This window comes from Apis mellifera, linkage group LG14, assembly GCF_003254395.2.
Source record: "Apis mellifera strain DH4 linkage group LG14, Amel_HAv3.1, whole genome shotgun sequence".
NCBI classification, from domain to species: domain Eukaryota; kingdom Metazoa; phylum Arthropoda; class Insecta; order Hymenoptera; family Apidae; genus Apis; species Apis mellifera.
In genome coordinates this window covers 5,621,598-5,643,750 of record NC_037651.1, presented here as the reverse complement: position 1 = coordinate 5,643,750, position 22,153 = coordinate 5,621,598, and the positions used below count along the sequence as shown (strand labels likewise).

General features: G+C 36.0%; 2 protein-coding genes across 6 annotated transcripts in view; both read left to right on the top strand.

Moving 5' to 3' along the window:
• Positions 1-700: 700 nt before the first annotated feature.
• On the top strand, positions 701-12,403 carry LOC410489 (myosin-IIIb). 3 transcript variants are annotated; one of them, XM_006562295.3, is made up of 17 exons: positions 701-859; positions 1,772-2,106; positions 2,255-2,536; positions 2,856-3,440; positions 3,601-3,992; positions 4,072-4,400; positions 5,677-6,183; positions 6,355-6,641; positions 6,894-7,168; positions 7,478-7,845; positions 7,934-8,041; positions 8,130-8,386; positions 8,783-8,991; positions 9,103-9,183; positions 9,687-9,854; positions 10,097-10,118; positions 10,598-11,150. In XM_006562295.3, exons 1-17 carry the CDS (start codon positions 844-846, stop codon positions 10,607-10,609), a joined length of 4,233 nt encoding a protein of 1,410 aa, XP_006562358.1. In that variant the 5' UTR covers positions 701-843; the 3' UTR covers positions 10,610-11,150. The 3 variants fall into 3 exon arrangements, with proteins under 3 accessions (XP_006562358.1, XP_006562356.1, XP_006562357.1); XM_006562293.3 differs by lacking the exon at positions 10,097-10,118 and having other exon boundaries at positions 10,598-12,403; XM_006562294.3 differs by lacking the exons at positions 9,103-9,183; positions 10,097-10,118 and having other exon boundaries at positions 10,598-12,403.
• Positions 12,404-13,329: 926 nt separating this feature from the next.
• Positions 13,330-22,153, top strand: part of LOC552017 (alpha-catulin) — an 80,060-nt gene continuing 71,236 nt past the window's right edge. For 2 of the 3 annotated variants that reach the window (XM_006562299.3, XM_006562296.3), the window contains exon 1: positions 13,330-13,551. In XM_006562299.3, coding sequence (XP_006562362.1) covers positions 13,465-13,551 — 87 coding nt within the window. In that variant the 5' untranslated portion in view covers positions 13,330-13,464. The remainder of the gene's footprint in view (positions 13,552-22,153) is intronic. The other variant, XM_006562298.3, reaches the window with a different exon arrangement.

Below are 22,153 nucleotides of genomic sequence, written 5' to 3'. Positions count from 1 at the left end.
GGACTTAATCTTGTTCCACATCCTTTCTGTAACACTTTTCCTTCGTTCTAATTAAGGAAAAATCAAAAAGATACCGCATATAATAATTCGGAAAAAAATCTATCCCACCATTATTTGCAATTTGTTAAGAAAAATTTTAAATACGATACTTATACGACAAAATATAGAATCAATTTTATGCATTTAGGAAAAATCAATAAAAAAATTGCAAAGAATCGTTCCAATTTTTTTTACCAATTGCATCTGCCAAAATTTAATTAAATTTGCCCAAATATTCTTAATTAAATAAATAATAATATTTAGCTCTAATAAATTTAAACAACGTAATACCAAACATAATCTCGCAAATCAATAAAAATAACGTATTTAAAATACATCTATTTGTACTGAAATCTACTTATCCAATCAGATCCTTTTCCGATCCAATCAGAGTTAATTAGCTAGCACTATAGCAATATATACATATATATCTCGTTTCAAGATTCTCCTCCACGGCTTAAATTGATATTATACATCCTGATGTATATATTAGCCCGATCTTTTATTATCGAGTTAATAATAATATGAAAATGACAGGAGGAGAACACGTGGCCGTACTGGATGCCTTCTTACGAGACCTATTTCCAACGAGAAAGAGGAGAAATGCGCCGGTCTTACTATGCGCCCTAATCCTATTAGGGAGTTAACAGGTATTTGGTTAGAAGACGAGCGACCCAGTCGTATTTCACACCTGGCCAAGTGAACAAGTGTTCCACTCACATAGTAATCGACCCAGTGATTTTCGTCCATTTTATTTCCTTAAATGAGGGATCGAGATTCACTGAGATCTCGAGCGTGAACGAAATGGGTGACATAATCGGTCAGTAGAGAAAAAGAAAAAAAGAAAAACGAATTAAAGAAAAATAGTGAGAGAGAGAGAGAGAGTGAAAGAGATATCTTCGAATATTAGTTTCTCACGAATTTTCACGGTGATCGATCGAGATTCGAACAGGAGAAAGTGTATTTCGACGATGAAATTCATATCGTTGTTAGGGGATGAAAATTTCAAACGTTTTTTTTCAATTCAATCCTATTGAAATTTGTACCCGTTTCGTTCAATAAGAAGGGTGTAAATTTGATTACGTTAAAAAGATGTGTTACGTAAGCTGCTTAGAAAATTCGAAATAAATAATCTTCGTCCCATATTTTTCTAACGCTTCTCAATGGAAATCGATAGAAATTATCTACACTATTGAAATTAACATTTGCTTTAAAAAGATTCAATTTCAAAACTTGAACAGTTACGAGTAACAGTGACGAGTTTTCTTCTCGCGGTTCACCGCAACTTTCTACGGGAAGGAATTAGTTCACCGCTTGGTCGAAGTTTCCTTTATCCACTAAACTCGATAAATACATAATATGGAATGTTATTACCATCACTCAGTCACGCGGACAGTGATATTCAAATATTTAATTTCCCCTTGCTAAATAAATAAGACGATCGTAATTGAAATTTGTAGCAAAATCTATATTTGTCCGTCGAATTAAACATCGAATCACTGCCAATATAAATATTTAACAATTTAACATTTTCTATTTTAGATATCCCACTCGATATTCCATCCAATGCTAAATAATTACCGTGCCAATATGATAATATTTAATAATTTCCATCTCCTATTTTAAATATTATATTCCACTCCGATATTAATAAATAATCAATTTATTTAACAATTCCCATTTTTAGGTGCTCTCTATTCCATGTTTATTTTTCCCTTTTTTCTATTTTCAGAAATGACCGGTGGAGGAACCAATATGGCGTACCACGGTCTCAGTCAACACGTGAACTTCGACGTGATACCAGATCCCGGTGATCGTTTCATCCTGGAGGAATTGATCGGCGAGGGGACATACGGGGCGGTTTACAGCGCGCACTGCAACGAAACCGACAAGAAAGTGGCGATTAAAATTTTGGAGAACGTCGCGGACAACGTGGAGGAAATCGAGGAAGAGTATCTGGTGCTGAGAGACCTGAGCCACCATCCTAATATCCCTCTCTTCTACGGATTGTTCTTGAAAAGAGCGAAGCCTAATCAGGAGGAGGATCAATTATGGTTCGTCATGGAGGTATCGTCGAATAAAAACCCATTCTTAAACCCAATTAAATATTCATAACGCGAATCTTAATTATATTTTGTCCAAGAATTCCTTCCATTTCCTTTCTTTCTCTTTTTTGGAATCAAAAGAAAAATATAAAATGTTATTTGGATGATAGTTGTGCACTGGCGGTTCGGTGACCGACCTGGCCCAAGGCTTGAAGAAGAAAGGAAAACGCCTAACGGACGACCAAATAGCTTACATCCTCAGAGAAACGGTCGAGGCGTTAATTTATTTGCATAGCCGTCACTGCATGCACCGTGACGTTAAAGGCCACAATATATTGCTAACCGAAGATGCCCACGTGAAACTGGTCGATTTTGGCGTGTCGTCTCACCTCGTCGCCACGCTCGCGAGAAAGAACACCTCGGTCGGGACACCGTATTGGATGGCGCCCGAGGTAAACTACGATCAAGCATAAAAACGATCCTATATTATAATAAATTACACGAGCAACTTTTACCTCGTTGAAATACGACTTCGTCATACGCTTTATCATAGCAAAGGAATAGATAACCGAATTTCGAAACCGAAGATAGAAATCATTCGTTAATCATAATCTATCCAATCGAGAGACTAATCGAATCCTATTTTCACTCCAATCTTTTGAAAATGTAGATTACTAAGGTGAACGTCGGATAGAATTTTTCAACAAGTAGAAAGAATATTAGATATATCGATTTGGATGAAATGATGATCGAGTAAAATTGGGCAAACAGGTGATAGCTTGCGAGCAACAGCTGGATTCCTCGTACGACTCCCGATGCGACGTATGGTCGATCGGAATAACGGCGATCGAGCTGGCCGAGGGCGACCCGCCCCTCTCTGAACTCCATCCCATGAGAGCGCTCTTCCAAATCCCCCGAAATCCACCCCCGTCCCTCAAGAATCCGGACATCCATACCCCAGAATTGGTGGACTTCATCACGGAATGTCTGGTGAAGGATCTCGAGCACAGGCCGTTCGCAAGCGAATTGAAGGAGCATCCCCTGTTGACCAACATCGAGTCCTCGGTGGAGAAAATTCGGGGCGAGCTCCGCGGGGAGATCGATCGGCAGAGGGTCGAAGGCAGGGTGCACAGGCAGCCCGAGGTGACCACCAAGCATGGAAAATTGAAGACTTATCGAAAGGCGAAAGCGGAGAAGATGTACATGGACGATCTGGCCGCTTTGGATATGCTCTCGGAGGATGGTATTGTCGATCAGTTGCAGCACAGATACGAGCAGGCTCAAATATACACTTATATAGGCGACATACTCGTCGCCGTCAACCCCTTCACCAGTTTGGGACTGTACACCGGCATCGTGAGTATGATAGAACTTTTACTTCTTCCTTCTAATTCCTCTTCGAGATAAACCAACAAATTTTAACGTGCTCGATCGATCAGAGAGCATTATATTTTAATTTTATTTTGAGTTCGTTGCACGATCGGATGAGAATTTGAAACGGAGTTAATTCGAACAGGAGCAAAAGAGGTACAAGGGTCAGGCGAGATCCGACAATCCGCCGCACATTTTCGCGGTGGCCGACGCCGCGTATCAAGCGTTGTTGCACCAGCGGCAAAATCAAGCGATCGTGATCAGCGGCGAGTCCGGGGCGGGGAAAACCGAGAGCGCGAATCTGCTGTTGAAACAACTGGTCTACCTGAGCAAAGCGCCGAATCGCAACTTGGAGGAGAGGATCCTTCAAATAAATCCGATAATGGAGGCGTTTGGTAACGCGACCACCGGGATTAACGCCAACTCGTCCAGATTTGGAAAATACTTGGACCTGACCATGACGAAAGGCGGTAAGGTGACAGGCGCAAGGATATACGTGTACCTGTTGGAACAATCTCGTGTCGTCGCCCAAGCCGAGTAAGTTTTTGTCCGTCGGTCAATGCGTAGTTTTTGCTGTAGACAGATTTTTAATCGATCTTACGATCTCACGTTTCAGAGGGGAACGTAATTTTCATATATTTTATTACATGTACGATGGATTGGAGGCGGACGGCCGCCTCTCCGAGTTCCATCTGGATCTCAATCTTCGAAAGAATCATCGATTCTTGACCGATCATTGTCAAACGTCTCAAACGCATATAGACAAGTTCCAACAGTTGAAAGCCGGGTTCAAACTGCTTGGATTTCAAGACGGGGAGGTTGATACGGTGTATCGTATCCTGGCGGCTATACTTCATCTCGGTGATATCGAGTTCGGCGAGGTGGCCAGCGAGGATAACACCGATAATAAGAGCCACGTGATCCATGTCGAGCCTTTGCGCACAGGTGAAAATGTTTCTCCCTTTTTTTTGTCGTTTCTTTTTTTCGAAATTATCTTTTGTAATCGAATTTTTAGAAAGCGATAAAATAGAGAGTAGTCGGAGTAGTGGGCATTGAAAATTTCGAGTAAAGTTACTTTTTTAAATTGCATTATTAAAATGTTTAAAATATTCCAACAAATAATATCAATACTTTGCATAAACGTCGACGAAATTAAAATTTCCATACTATTTCATTTCCAATTATTATTATTATTATTATTATTATGTCTTGAACGATAAGTTATCGAATTATTTATTTTATTCGTAACTTCAACTATTAATTTTTCTCCATCAAGTAGTTGGAAAATATATCTTTGGAGGATCCAATTTCAACTCAACGATTCATGTATTTCTACTATCTTTCAGAATCGACGAAATCCCTTAAAAGATATAGTCGACGAAATCAAAATTTCCACACTGTCCAATATATCTCTAACTATCATTTCATTTCCAATTATTATTATTATTATGTCTTGAACGATAAATTATCGAATTATTTACTTTTGTATTTGTAATTTTAATTATTAAATTTTCTCCATCACGTAGCGTCTCGTTGGAAAATATATCTTCGGAGGATCCAATTTCAATAACTTAAACTCAACGATCCTTGATCCACTTATTTCTACCATTTTTCAAAATCAACGAAATCAAAATTTCCATACTGTCCAATCCTCTAACTATGATTTCATTTCCCATTATTTTTATTTCTTGAATGATAAATTATCGAATTATTTACTTTATTCGTAACTTCTATTAAATTTTCTCCATCACGTAGCGTCTCGTTGGAAAATATATCTTCAGAAGATCCAATTTCAATAACTTAAACTCAACGATCCTCGATCCACTTATTTCTACCATCTTTCAGAATCCACGAAATCCCTTAAAAGATATAGTCGACGAAATCAAAATTTCCACACTGTCCAATATATCTTTACCTATCATTTCATTTCCAATTATTATTATTATGTCTTAAATATCGAATTATTTACTTTATTCGTAACTTCAACATCACGTAGCGTCTCATTGGAAAATATATCTTCGGAAGATCCAATTTCAATAACTTAAACTCAACGATCCTCGATCCATTATTTCTATCATCTTTCAGAATCCACGAAATCCCTTAAAAGATCGACTTAATCAAAATTTCCACAAATATTCCAACTTTCGTTTAATTCTCCCCCCCCTCCCTGGAAAAGAAGGGAAGAGAACGTAAATCGAATGTATATACATTATCATTTCAGTCTCGCAATTGCTCGGCGTGGAGGAGAGCGATCTTCTGGAGGCATTGACATCGAACTCGGTTATGACCAGGGGCGAGACGATCACGCGAAACAATACGGTCGCCGAGGCTTGCGCGGCGAGGGACGCGATGGCGAAAGGGCTGTACGGCCGATTGTTCGACTGGATGGTCAATCAAATCAATTGTTTGCTCTGTTTCACCCGGTCGCCGAGCTACGAGCCGCTCGCGATCGGCCTCCTCGACATATTCGGCTTCGAGAACTTCCCCCGCAACTCGTTCGAGCAACTGTGCATCAACATAGCCAACGAGCAGATACAGTATTATTTCAATCAGCATATCTTCACGTGGGAGCAGCAAGAGTACATGGCGGAGGGGATACCGGTCGATCTGGTCGAGTTCTCGGACAACAGGCCCGTGCTTGACATGCTGCTCAGCAAGCCTATGGGGCTACTCGCTCTGTTGGACGAGGAGAGCCGGTTCCCAAGATCCACCAACAAATCTCTGATCGGTACTTTCCTCGTTTCTTATCGGTCAATCGAATCGTTAAATTTTTACAGATGAATTTGAACTCGATAATTTCACAATTTTGTTCGAATAATTATTCGGTGTAATTCATGGAGAAATTCGGTATTTTGTTATATAATTCTTGTGGAGTGAAAAAAGAAAATGAATGTTGCAGAGAAATTTCACAACAACATCAAGTCCAAGTTCTACGTGAGGCCGAAATCGGACGCGGTTTGTTTCGCGGTCCACCATTTCGCTGGACGCGTGGTCTACCAAGCGGAAGGGTTTCTGGAAAAGAACAGAAACTTCCTCCCTCCTGAAGTCATCCAACTCGTCAGGCAATCCCAGTACGACATGGTCCGTTTCCTGTTCCAATGCCCGATCACGAAAACCGGCAATTTGTATTCAGCTGTACACGACACCGATTCCAAGAAATTGTCACAATCGAATCAGAATACGAAGGTACTTGTCAAATTTTATATTTTTCGACCGATCTGTCGTCATCAATTTCTATCTTCTATCAATCGAAGAAATTAAATCAATTTTAATTTATCCAATGACGCAATTGAAATTTCCTGTTCCACAGCGATTGAGAAATGAGAAATCTTTTTCATCGCACTTTTGATTTCGTTCCAAAGCGAATATTTCTTCCATTTTTAATGCGATATCGATATCGAATTCCATATAAATTCTTTCTTTTTTTTTCTACATCAGGAACGTTACTCGAGTCGAGGGCTAGCTTCTCAATCCAGAGCCCAGCAAACTGTGGCGACTTACTTCCGATACTCTCTAATGGACCTGCTGCAAAAGATGGTGTCCGGATCGCCGCAGTTCGTACGATGTATAAAACCGAACGACTCGAGAAGCCCGCGTTTCTTCGACAAGGAGAAAGTGGTGAAGCAATTGAGATACACGGGGGTGTTGGAGACGATAAGGATCAGACAGAATGGATTCTCTCATAGGATACCGTTCAACGAATTTTTGAAACGGTATGCAAACTCTTCAATAATATAAAATATAATCATAGTTAAAGAAATAAATATTTTCCATTCGATTAATTCGATATTTTAATCTGAAGTTCAAATCCAATTTGTCACATCTAGTTCCATTATTACCATTCTGTTGAATGAATTTTAAAAACAAACTTCAAATATGTCGTTTCGAAAATTGACTCGAGAATCCAATGAATTACTACATGTATTTTAAAGAGTCATTCGATCTGGATTAAAATTGCAATTACTGTTAATTTTGTCGAATTTTCAAAAAAAGGATTATTTAAATCGATTATATATTTGCAGATACTGTTTCTTGGCATTCGGCTACGACGAACGCGTAGTAGCTAATCGCGACAATTGTCGCCTACTTCTGATTCGTCTAAAAATGGACGGATGGGCATTGGGCCGAACGAAAGTTTTCCTCAAATATTATCACGTCGAGTTCCTGTCCAAGATGTACGAGGAGCAATTGAAGAAGATAATCATGGTCCAGGCGTGCATCCGTAGATGGCTCGCCAGGATCAGATTCAAGAAACAGAAATGGCAATTCGCCGTGTCCGTTGTGACTTTACAACGTCACATACGTGGATGGTTGTCGAGGAAACATTTCTTGCAGGAGATGAAAAAGAGACACGAGAAGGAGGAAGCAACTGTTCTACAAAAAATGCTGGGTAAGATTAAAATTTTGTTTAAACGAGAAATTTTTTAATATCGCGCCCATTTAACGGATAATGTAAATATTGTTTCTGTCCTCCACAGAGGAACAGAAGAAGGAAGAGGAAGGTAAAGAGGAAGAGGAAGACGAAAACGAAGAGGAATCAAAAGAACCGCTGGAGATGGACAATGCTGCGACTATAATACAGAGCCGTAATTTCATTATTCTTTTTTTTTTAAATTCTCCAATAAAACTTGACTCGATTAAAATTAATCCAAAACAATTCTCTCATTTCTTCAGATTTCAGAGGATACACGATTCGTAAACGCTTCGGACCCGAGTTGGAAGAGAAGTTCAAGACGATCTTGAACAATTACAACGATAAATTCGAGGCGCATAACGCATTGTTGCGCGAAGGATTGAAGAACGAAGAAGCGGCGTTCATCGTTCAACGATGGTACAAGAAAGAGGAAAAGGTGAAGAAGAAGAAATCATCCGTAAATGATCCGATCCACTACAAATTAAGACAAGCCGATCTCATACAATTCTCTCAAAATGTGAGTTTAAAAGTCTATTTTAAAATCGTATCCAAGGTGTTAATATATTTGGCCTTCTCCTCCTCTTTAAAAATTAAAACCCGATTCAAGATTTATTTTACTTTATCGAACCTCATCAAAAAGAAACGATGTAAAATCGATACAATTTACATTATTTAAATCTTTTCCAAATATAACATCTATTTTCTTTAATTTTGTGACAAAATCCAAATCTGGAAAAGAAAAATTTCCTCGAGTTCGATATTAATTCGATCGATGAAACGATGAAACGATTAATAATAATTTTTTCCAAAATCGAAAAAGAAACCACCCACTCGAATATATTGACACCTCAAATAAATTGTAACAACTCTTCGAGCCCTCGAGTGACGATTTAAATTGTGAACGTTACGAAAGATACACATGAAAAATCAAGAAGTGCACAAGAATCTGCGGCACAACAAGCCAGGAATACGGATAAACGAGATAGAGGAGCCGCCACCTGATTACACGCGGCCGGAAGGATTCGGCATGGTGCAGCCTATCCTGCAATATCGAAGTGGGAATCAAGTGGAGGGGGAGGAGACGATCAAGTACTATCGCGACTTGAAGGACGAGATGAGCAGGTAAACGCGCGTAACGCTTTATAACGATCGATTACAAACGTTTCTCATCACGGGTGAATGGTGAAATTCGAATGCTCAATTTTCCAATGCTTTTGGCACTCGCATCGAAAGTGGTTCGGACTTCGAAGACGAAGAAGTTGGCTGGGACTTACCGTTGATACAGCTAGAAAATGACATTCATCCATTGACGAGGTATATTCGTAGATGATTTTCGGACATCCCTTTAATCTATTATCCATTATCTCACGAGAGTCGAATATTTGTGAAACTTCCTTACTTTGAATCTATATATTCGAATTTCTATCTCGAATCGAAAGATAATTATTGTAGATTTTTAGATTTTCGGATTGGAGTATCATAGAATGCTAGAATAGAATTTTAGACATTTCTAGATTAGATTTTCTTCCTATCCTATTTTAATAGAAGGTTTCTACCAATTTTCTTTGAATCGAATCCTTCGTCTACTTCTCTATTAGACACTCATAAGAGTTGTTATTCGAAAATTATCGTAGAATCCTAACCCAATAAACGTTAAAATTCAAGCTAAAAAGATATGAACAATTTTTCTCAAAATTTATAAAATTAGATAAAGCTTAAAACTCGGGCTAAGAAGACGATAGATGAGCTCGCACAGATGTGCTTGCGTGCAAAACGAATAGGGAATTGGAAAATGATAGAATTAATTTCGAATTCAGGAATCAAATGGGACAGATTCTGGAAGTGAACACCGAGAGGAGAGAACGTTTGGAAGCTCAGGGAGACTTTGCGATAGCAACGGAGCAACAACTCTCAGATATATGGCACAAAGCTTTGACAAATCCAACCGAGAATCAACAACAAGAGAGCTCTCAGAACAGAGTGGGGTAAATTGAAACTTTCTCCTTTTTTCGTTTCTACTTCTTGGTTCAATTTTTTTCGAGTTTAAATTAAACCAACACTTTGCTCGATTATTATCTTTTCTTTTATTATTATTATTGTTGTTGTTATTTATTTATCAGTCTCTGCGAATGACTATCGCCATGCAAATAAGGAATATCGAATTTAATTAATCGTATTTAGTATATAAGTTCTACTAATCTTTCGTTGTGTTTCTGTACATTGCCAGAGGTATCATGGCAAACTTCCAGGTAAAATAACAAACTTACGCCATTTGTAGAACGTATTCACAACCTATAGAGGGTGTGAGACTCGATTTCGTTTAGATACTTTTGATTTGTAGATTTTTTATGTAAATACGAGAGAAAATATCACGTTGATCAAGATTATTTTTTTCCTTTTTCATACTTTTAATTGATTAATTAACGAAAGACGGAACAATCGTAGAACTCTTGTAATCTAATATCTAATTAAAACTACAATTTGTATTAAAAAAAAAAAAAAAAGAGCAAACAACATCTTAACGTAAATTAAAATTTCTACATTCTCGAGTACACACAACCTTACAGATTAATTACTACATTCTTTTTCTCGTGTTACTTTAACATTCTTTCTCCGCTTATGTCACACCGACCCAAGTAGTATTAAAACCGAAACAAATACGAAATGGTACCTCTGGTACCCGAAACCGGATCCCCGGATTAAAACGATCGCTCGTTCTCCTCTCCAGGTCAAGGATTAATCACGCGGCTAGCAAAGACGGCATGCGGTTCCCAGAGAGATATCAACACCGTGGACAACAATCTACAGTCGACCCTTCGAATACCAACCATACAAACGGCCTACGATTCAAACGCATCGACATACGAAATTTTGTGAACGAACGGCAACAACGGCAAGCTTACAACGGCCGGCAACAACCACAACAACAACAACAACAACAACAACGTGCCGCCAACGGGCACCAGATCCCGTCCAAAGGTGGTCCTAACTTCACGAACGGGCAAGCAGCGTTTGTTAACGGCCACGTCCCTTTAAACAATCATCACGGATCCGCGATGAACGGGCACGAGGCCACGATTAACGGCCATCCGACCACGGTTAATGAACACCCATCGGCCAACAATGCGGCCAAAGGGCCTCCCACCAACGGGTATCGAAATATCATCACCGGTTGCCAGAACGGGTTGTTCATTAATAAAATGGTGGTCGGCGACGATTTGATCAAACCGTCGAGAATAAGCAACGGACTCAAGAGCAACGGTTGCGTTAAACCGATACAGGCCAAGGGGAACGACAATTCGAACAAGTTGCAGAGGCAAGCGGCGGTGAACGGGGATAACAACAAGAGGAGGAACGATCGATTAATGGTCAATTGTCAGAACGCTATCAACGTTGGGAGATACATAGGTGGGAGGAAAGAGAAGGTGGAGAGAGAAACGGGATTTGGGATTCCGACCGATCTCAGGCAAATTCTGAAACCCGTTGCCGTTCAGAGACGGCAAGAGATATTCAAGGTGGATTACGATCCGGAGGATATCAACGGGCCGTACAATTTCAGACAGTTGTTGAGACCGGCTGAATACCTTCCAACCGAATCTTTGAGAAAAAGGAAGGGCGGCTTGGCCTGCAACGGAGCCCCACCTTCGAGGGACGAGCTTCCCAAGAAACACGTGAAGAGAAGAGCGCCGTTGGCGCCAAATCAAAATAAGCTCGTTAACGGGAAGAAATAAGAAAGATGAGAAATGAATTCCTTAGAAGTGTTTTATAGTTATTCTACGAGCATTGTTTACTCGTTAGGTAAATGTAGAATAAGCATTGAGCGCATATTCCGTAAGAAAGGATGTTTTCAAGGATACACGAGCACAGAAATGACAGAAATCGTTTAACCAAGATTTGAAGAAAGTATAAAGGAACACGAGTTACAAATTGATTTTTATTCGATTAATGTATGAGATCAATCTGTAACCTGAATTTCTTTTAGGAAAAATTTTCGTCTAATTGGAATTTTGATTTTTTTCTTTTTACTCGAGTTGCAAATGATAATTTTGGAAAATTATGTGATTTTTTTTATTTTGTCTCTTTAATCTAGCAAACATTTAAAATATTGAATCTTTTTCTTAAACGTATGAAAAAAATGCTTTTCAATGCAAAAAATAGATTGAAAAATTATAAGAAATTCATGGTAAATTTATTTATTCTAATTCAAAAAAAATCACATATATTCCTCATATTTTATTTCATAATTGTTATTCGTTATTCTCTCTCGACCAATTTAAAAATTCGATCTTTTGTATAATAATGTATGGAAAAAAAAATATTTATTTATTTGATAGAGTGGCTGCTTAACGAAACACGTCTTAAGAATATCGTATATTTAGAACTAGTCATGTGTAGCTTTACAAATATTAGATATGTTCGATAGCGTTAAAATAAATATCGTTCACGAAAATTTATGTTTCAAATACGTATAAGTTGCAACATATTTACAAGATATAATTTATATTATTAATAAAGCTGATAAAGTTGCTCATTAGTATCTCGCCTCTCGTTAAACATTTACGAATATGTCTTAATTAATGGCTAAATATCTTAATCTTAATATTAGTAATTATAATTAGTATGTATTTCGAGAAAATATACTTATGTAAATAAAATCCTCATAGAAGCAAATCTATTTTATCGATCAAATATATATTTTCCTATATTATCCCTTCAAAAATAATCTTATGGAGTTTTATAATACGAAAATATTCTCGTATCATATTTCTCTAATACGAAAATATGATTTCGAACACGGCGCAAAAACTATAACATTTCTTCTAACACGATACGTCTTACAACATATACTACCACACGTGTTCTCGTCATATTGTTTGACCTTTTCCACGATTTGCAATATGTTCTACGTTTCTACGTTTCGTTTAACACGACTTCGATGTAATATAATACGAATTAATCGTATTACAGTTGAATGTACATATATTATTCAATATTTTAATGATATTGATTTGTAATTAGCATTAAAAATTATTTCAAAGCATGTGACGCAGAATTTCATATTCGTATTCAATGCAATGGCGCGCAAAACGAGAGCAAATTCAAAGTTACGTACCTTCTTTTCGATGTCACTGTCGATTCCACGATAAACGCATCTCCAGTCCACGCATTTCGTTCTCGGGGCACACAACACACGTTATACACCATTTTTCTTTATATTTTACGCAAAATTTATAATTTTAAACGTAATAAAACACGCAATATAAGACGAGCAACGAACGACTTGCTTCCGAACGACGCCACCACTTGAATCAACTGAATGGCAGAAGATGGCGCTGCCGCTTCTTCTTGAAACTTGCTGCATAGTTACACGACGAGTAGTTTCAGCTAGTGGCCGTCCCGACTGAATGTCGCTTGCGTCGTTGATTACCAGAAGAACGATTGGCTAGCGTTTCGACTAGAGAGGCATCTAGGGAAATAAGTGGAATCGCACGAGTGTTGTGAGAGGGTAGTGAGGACGCACGAGAAGCAAGAGGGGTACAACGAACCCCTCTAGACTCGGTTCGAGTCTACGGAGCTCGGAGTTGTGTTCGAATCATGGCGACACCCGACCCCGTAGACCCAGCCACCCTAGAGATAAAGACCCGTAGCATAGAACAGACACTACACCCACTAGTAAAGCAGGTAAGACAATTTATCGGAAATCGGAGAAAAAGAATGTTTATTTGCTCTAATCACTTGGTTTTTATTTGAGCCGCTTACATTCCTAGCTTTTAATCGCGATAGGTTAAGGTCTTCTTACCCCGGCTTACTACCTCGATGCGTTACATTCTGTTGCACGGCACTCGATATCGCCTATAGAATATGACCATGCTTGTATACGTGTTTATCTATAACGTTACTCTGCATATACGTGTGTTATCGTACACACGTGTATAAGAGTGTATAAACGCGACAGATGCATGTATTCGTAAAGAAAGGAGAGAACCGCGTATATGACAAAGAGAAAGAGTGAATGTAAGACGAGCGAGAAACTGGTGAATGTGCGACGAGGATAAACAAGCGTGCCGGTCGCGCTTAGGAACGGGATAGATATACAGAAGGAGCGTGTATGCGGGGGATTAAGTGTTACTTAAGACAAAGAACGTGCAGCATTAACCATTCCTTCGATATCGATTTAATCTTAACGAAAGTATCTTTTTTAGGCCATAGGTTTTAGTTTTAAAAAGAAACATCATTGTATTTGACAGTTCTCACGCCGGGCATGTGCTTTCTATCATCGAGCGACTGAACTGCCACGCGCTCAAAGTAACAGATATTTTGGTACTCTTCCGTTCTCTCGCGTCTCTCCTCCTTCTGTTGTCTAACATTTTTATTCTACTTTTTTTTTTATCGTGGCTATACACGTACCTTTACATATAAACGTATATTTATCGGGAATAACATGACTTGTGTTTCGTGCCGCGGCGTCGATTTCGAGCTTTCGTAAAATTATGACGAATTTTTTCGTTGTATGTAAACGCAGCGTATACCTTATAATTTGTGTGCATGGTCGTGAGTCTACACGTAAAAGCATGCCTATAAGAGTCAAAGGACATTGTAAAAAGTTTTAATCGACCGAATTCGGCGGGACTAGTGCACGGAACGCGAGCAAAATATAATATATTATCACATTACGACAGTAAATACAATATCTAGATCAAACAATAATTTAAAAACTAAATTAAAAGTTTTTCTCTTTTTTTTTGATTGAATTTAAAACATATATTTTTTGGAAAATTACTTTTTGGTTTAATTTTGAACCATTGAAACGAAATTATTAATGAATTAAATATATGTAAAGTGACAAACTTCAGTCGTATCATAAATTACGAGATTCAACGTATTTTTTTTCTTTTTTTTTTTTTTTTTTAGCTTCTATATTACTAATTTCAGAAATGAAAAAAGGTCACGAAAATTTTCGGCCGTTTTATAACTAGACCTAGTTTAAAATTATACATGATTGATTCGTCGTAAAAAATATTATATCTATTTTTGCGGTAAGTCAATTTAGATTATTACATAAATTTTTTTTATTATTTTAATATTTATGGAATATAATTTATAGAAATATTATTTAAATAATACTAAAAATTATTTGATTTGAAATTGAATTTTTTAATAACTTTTTAAAAGTTTTAGAATTTGTATATATCAATTGCACAAATGTATTTCATCACGTATATGTACATATATGTATATATGCACACTTATACAGTACACATAATATAATTTATACAATGATAAATAACACATAATACGTATAATATATCATAATTATGAAATAAATTAAATAATTAAACAGAATTAACTTGATCATTAAACGAAATTATTCAAAAATATAATATTTTTGAATAGATCTATTATTATTCATTTGTATAAATTATATTTTTAAAATAAAATTGAATAAGAGATAAAAGTTATAATAATATCGTATCCTATCGTATCGCTTAAAATATATACCGAAAAATCTGCTTCTTTTATCAAGTGAAATTCAATCCATCTTCTTCTTCGAGTATACTTCAAAGAAGACATATCTTTAAAAGAAATCTGAATTGACGATAATCTTGTATCGCTGTCATTTAAAAATCTCCTCCTCCAAAATAGTCAAACACGAAACTTATAATCAAATCTATAATGAAAGACCTATCAAAATTAGAAGAGCAAACTTAGAATTACAATTGGATTCTCTTTATCCATTTAATTTATTAATTATCGATTTAGTTTTCTTTTTTTTTTACTTTACCCTTCATTTTTCACCCCTTTCAAACTAATCATACCTAATAATTTTAAAATACCAATAATTGGCAAAAGTTACTATCTGAATTTTATTTTTATTTAGAAATATATATATATGTAAATAAATAAATAAAAAATAATTATTGAGAATTAAAATTTCTTCATTTTCAACTCATTCATTACTCACAAATCAGTGAATCATCGCATTATTTCTAAATAAAAAATTCATTGGCAACGTTAAATGCAAAAGGCGTTTTTTTTTTTTTAAAAAAAGGAAAAGAATTTTTACTTTATACGTAGTTGATTAACTAGAATCGATCGGTCCAATTAAAAGGCCATCGTTTACGAAAGTGTCGCGACGGAAATTATTTCAAGGGAATGAATTATCAACCGATCGCGAACCAAACAATTTTTGTTCAATCGTTGAGCGATATTTCGACGATGTTGGTACATCATACGTACGCGTGTCCGCAAAGAAATGCGGAATCGGTATGTATTGGTTAAACCTCTTAGGATAGAGAAAGCGCGCGAGTGTCTGGTGCATGACACAGAAGGCGATCGTTACGGACTGCAGCCACTTGTTAGAGCTCCGTCTAGCCAACCCCCTGATTCTTTCCTCTATCTTCCTTCTTTCACCTCTTCTTCTTCCCCCGACCACTCTCCCTTCCTCTGACAGAGACCTTCGACCTACACTTTTTGCACAACCCTTTCCACCCTGATTCTGAGCGGTGGTCGGGCTGCGGTCAATGTTTTATTGACCATCGCCTACTTCGCTCGTTGGTACACCGCGATCGTTTCGCGAGCCCTCCTCGTTTCTTTCATTTCAATTACGAGGCAATCGAGGAATTTTGCGATTTTAATTTAATCGATCTTTGATCGATTAATTTTCCCAACACCGGATGAATTTAATTTTTGACGTTTAATTTTTGTACAGGGTGTGGCTTGATGTATCCCTTGGTGTTGATATATAAATATCAATAATATCTTGGATAGATGATGATAATGAGATATCGATAATGTTATTGATAATCGATAGTCGGATAGTTGTGATGCAGGATTGAAGTTATTGTTCTATTGTTCTTTGTTAATAAGAATAGATAATTGTTTTTGTAATTGATTGGTTAATCATTGTAAATTCTGTTGTTTGAAATTTATATTTTCTTTTATCATTCTTTAGGCTACATTCTTTAATTTTGCCTATTTGGAAAATTGATTGGAAATCTTATTACTTGTCAATAAGATTATCAAATTATTGTTCGGTGATTAATCGATTATTTTAATCGAGCAATTTTATAAAGGTATAAGAGTTTGAGAACTTTAGTTTAGAATCAATGTTTGTTTTTTCCCACAATTTCTTCCTCGTAGTTCTTATTATTATTCAAGGCATATTCAAGAAATTTCCAGGAATACTTCAATTAACCCTAGTTCCACGCTTCAACTGCGGCTCTGATATCATCGACGTGTTAAAATTAATGACTGCAGGCTGTACATCACCTCTCAATTGTAAATGCAAATTAGAGGCTAACTATGGAGCAATCTCTCGACGAATATTAACATCGTAAAATTTTAATTCTGCAAAGCTAATTGCAAAACATAATCTCTTTTATTGATTAACGGAATAAGACCGAGAAATTTTTATTATCTCTTATTTTTCATTATGTTATAAAATAATCTTCTCTGTTCCCCTATACAACGTTCTTGAATTTTTCAGAAAAATAACTTTCACTTTGATTTTCCTGCCGCATCAAAGCAATCACGGTTTTAAAAAAGATTCTTTCATCGATGTTTCTCATTTTTTAGCATTGCATAAACGATCGCGTTTATTTTTCATCCAGGAAGAATAATTGGAAAAACTGTATCTTCGAAAAAATAATTATTTTACGTATAAAATTCGGCACTCCTATGTATATATATGTGTGTGTATGAAATTTTACTTGGAAAATTGAAATATTTTCAAATTAAACTTCTGGTTCAATATTATTATCCATAGAATAAAACTTTTTTATTTATTAATTCTTCCATCAATGTTTGCAATTGTCGTCAAACGAGGACAAGAGTTTTTATTGAAAAAAATCGACACACATTCGTAAACCACCGATGTCTAATGAAAATTCCTCGAGTGACACACTTGAACGCTTCAATTAACCTCGATCTTCGACCCTCGCAGTGACCCATTACCGACATGTTACGATCAGTGATTATGGCATCAAGACTTCCGCAGTGCATGTCCTTGGTATATACACACGAGAAAAGATAAACGATAATAGTGGAACGTTGAAAACCGTCCCGAAAGATGTGTATTTACCGCCACTTTAACAAACTTGTTCATCTCACGATCGTAAATCTCCTTAAAACTCCTTCTTTTATTAGAAACGAATATCTCTTTCAAATTTTTCTCTGTATTAAGCTTATTTATCTTTCTCCTTCAAATCATTTTATTGAACATAACTTCTATTTTTATTCGTATAGTTCTTCTATATTATATATCGTTCAAAGTGCAGGCTTGACACTGAGCTCGAATGCAAAAAGATTATTTATAGACTTCTGACTCTTCTGAATATGAAAATATTAAATAAATTTAAATTCTTATTTCTTCTTTCTATATTACTTTGCAGTTAATTGTTTTTTGTTCACAAATTCAGATATACGTCTTTATTTAAAAAGCCTTGAAACTATATTTTATTTTATCATTTGAAATAGATATAAATACATTTGATGATATAATGTATGCTTTTTGAACTTATATATTTCTTAATTTATTTTTCTTTTTTGGAACGTGTTGTCTGCGTTTTAATAAACTGTATGATTAAAGAAGATTTCGTATATCTACGTTGATTCGAAGTAAAGTAACTTTATCGGTAAATTTTCTACTGGAAAATTAGTTTTTGTTCTCGATGTTACCGAAAAGACAGAACTCTTCCTGACAAGTGCGCCCAGTGAACTGTAATTTACGGCCTCAAAAAGCAATCCTCAGGCCTTAAGATCCTCTGCACTTATAAAGTCACTTATAAAGTCTGATTTAACGATTTTTTTTTTCTTGCCAAAATTCCTCCAATTTTTCGTATGATCTCGAGAAACGTTTCAATTTTATTTCACGATAATTATTCCTCTTAGATCGTTAATCTTTAACCTTCTTTCCTTTTTCATTTAAACAATTATATAGGGAAGTAGAATCGAAGAATTGTTTCCAGCAGAAATGGTGGAAAGTGTTGCAGAGTAAAAAGGAGATTTAGAAAGGAGGAAAAGGTAGAGTCGAAGCTGGATGCAATTTAGGGTGGTAATCAACGAGGTGTCTCTCGAGTTCGAGTGTAATCCTTTGCCTATTGGGACAATCGATATCCTCGTTAGGATCCACTTGTCCGTTTCAACTTCCAAGTTCATCATTGATGTTTGTATTGAATAAAGAAGTTCGATTTATAAAACAATTACGAAAATCGTACGAATTATCGTAATTTTTCTCTCCATTCTCTTTCTCATCATTTTATCATAATATTTTCGTTAAAGTTTTACAGATCATTTTCCACGCTTCACACACTTTTTTTTCTTCTTGAAGAAATTCAGAAAATGCAGTGATGAAATTAAAATCTGTAAGAAACTTTCAACTCGAGATTTATGCGCTCAAGAAATTTTAATCGTTCGTTAAAATTCATCTGTTTCTCATATCCTCGCTCTTTTTCTATTCTTCTTTAAATTTTAATGATTTTGATCAACTCGACTATATTATATTCGTATTCCATCGATCCATCACTGGTTACATTCTGGATTTAATATATTTTTATTCGATACATTTTTTTTCTCTTTCTCTTTTCTTTTTTTGGAGCCTCGTGCAAACAGCCGTCGGCAAATAGAATTGAAGGAAAGAAATATACCGGTTGCACAAGGAGACGAAGATATTTTTCGTTCGCATGCAGAGCAAATATGCCAGAAGCTATCGAACAAACTAATATTGACCGTCGGTTTATCCAGTGATAGTGAAACTTGGTTCAACGTTTTCGCTTCGAGGTAAGAAGAACTCGTGTCCTACTGGACTTAGAATTTTTCCATATCCATACGATTTCGATAAACGAGACGGTGCAAAACTTGATAAAGAGATAATCTTCAATTTATTTCTCATCTTCCCGTTTTATTCTTTTATCACTTCAAAATTGTCCAATCGTAAAATTGTAAATATTTATCGAAGTGATATTATAATCAGAACTCTGATCGATCAGAGTTATTAGAATTAAAGGATAATCAGGTTCGATAATTACGTTACATCAGGGGTGCATTAATTTGACATTTATCCCGACGGAAATTCAGTCAGAAATTTTCCGAGGCAGGCAATGAATCTAGTCGAGTTATCGAACTTTGAGGAAACTTTGCTTCCAATAAATCGTATCCTCGATTTAACTCTTACAATTGCCTCGTATCACTTCTCCTGTATATAAAGTTGAAACAAAGTTAACAAGTTGAATTAAATGCCGCGTAATTTTGAACGCGTCTTAACGCGCAACATCATCTTCTCGCATCAATTTATCCATCTCGATTCAACAAAGATAAATTCATACTCGTTTAACAAATTATCTTCAATTCGAATTAAAAAAATTCTTCTTTCCCGTGGAATAATTCATTATTTTCATCCCTCCTCTTCGTTTCTTGCTTCTCTTTCCAAATTTACTTTTCAAATCAATTACTCAAATCGATTACAAAAACTCAAAATCCATTATTGCATTCCTCTTACATTCCCATTACGGATGTCGTTTCGTACAACAACGATTACAAACTCAGGATGAATCCTAATTTTTCGAGATCTCTCTTTCTTAACCGCGATAAAAGGCGTTAAACAACGTGGCGATTAAATTAAAAGCGACGTAATACGGTTGGCCGAGCGCGATAATCCATTAACAGCGAATCTCGCAAATTTCAATCTTCAACATCGCCGTAAAAAACGTCCACTCCATTCCATTTTTTATCTCCCGCGTGTGTGTTGAATCCGGAGTTGGATAAATTGCTCGTATAGGTGACCATTGTGCAACGAGAAAAATTATCAGCTTGTTCTTCTATCTCGAAGTGGCGAGCGTGCACAAATTTTACGCGATGATTTTGTATTTACATTAAGACGAATCTTCGTTTTCATTCGCATCGAAACGACATTATCGTGAAATTATATAAAATTAATTCCAAATATGTATATATATATATTTTATTTCGTGTCGTTTTGAAGCTAAATTGTTTTCTTTTTTTTTTTTTGGACTTGATATCGATTCGATCATTGATAATATTTATTCAACGTAGCGACGTTAATTAAATTTCGATTAAAGCCTCGAATTCGAAACATTAATTTTACCTATATAAAGAGGATTTTCAAGATTAATTATCAGTTTTGGTGTATAATTTAATAATCTAATCGTGGCTAATCGTCACGCAGATTATACGAATGAAAATTTAATTATGAATCAAGGTTGATCATCAAATATATTTCAATTATCGCGCTTAATCTCTTGTTTTAATGAAACGCCATTGAAAGTTATATAATATATAAGTTTGAATAATTTTAATTTTATTCAATTCGTATCTATCCATGCATCAACAAAAATTATAAATATTTTCGAAATATTGTGAATTGCGTTGAATATCCATTTATTCAATAACCATAATTCAATTTCTTTCAGAGGAGAAAAAATAGAAAGAAAATACATGCACATGGCGATTTATTTTCTTCTTCTTCTTTTTTCTTCTTTCGTTGAAAAAAAGAAAAAGTTCACCGGTTCACCGATCGTGAGGGAAGATCGTTAAATATTTTCGAAATATCGTGAATTGCATTGAATTATTGCGTCTTTGTTTATCGCACACACGTATCATATCCATTTATTCAATAATCATAATTCAATTTCTTTCAGAGGAGAAGAAATAGAAAGAAAATACATGCAAATTTATTTTCTTCTTCTTCTTCTTCTTCTTTTTTTTTTCTTCCGTTGAAAAAAAGAAAAAGTTCACCGGTTCACCGATCGTAAGGGAAGATCGTTAAATATTTTCGAAATATCGTGAATTGCGTATCCATTTATTCAATAATCATAATTCAATTTCTTTCACGGAGAAAAAATAGAAAGAAAATACATGCAAATGGCGATTTATTTTCTTCTTCTTCTTTTTTTTTTCTTCCGTTGAAAAAAAGAAAAAGTTCACCGGTTCACCGATCGTGAGGGAAGATCGTTCAATGAAAATCCAAGCGTATTCGTGACGTTTCACATTGTCTGGGACTCGCTTTTGTTATTCGGTCGGAAGAAAAGTCGGCGCTGCGGAGGAGGCTGGATCGAAATACTGCACAAATGCGAATCGTTTCGAGCAAAAGACGACGTGAGAAAATACGGGCCGATTGTAACGAGGATATCGGAAATTTCACCTTGTTGTTTCTCTGTTTTTCTCTCTCGGATCGCAAAATTTTCATGAATTAATCTCAATCGTTCGCAATTTTTGTTCCTCCTCGTCGTTCGAGAAATTTTACAATTTTTAAGAAGGAAAAAGTTAA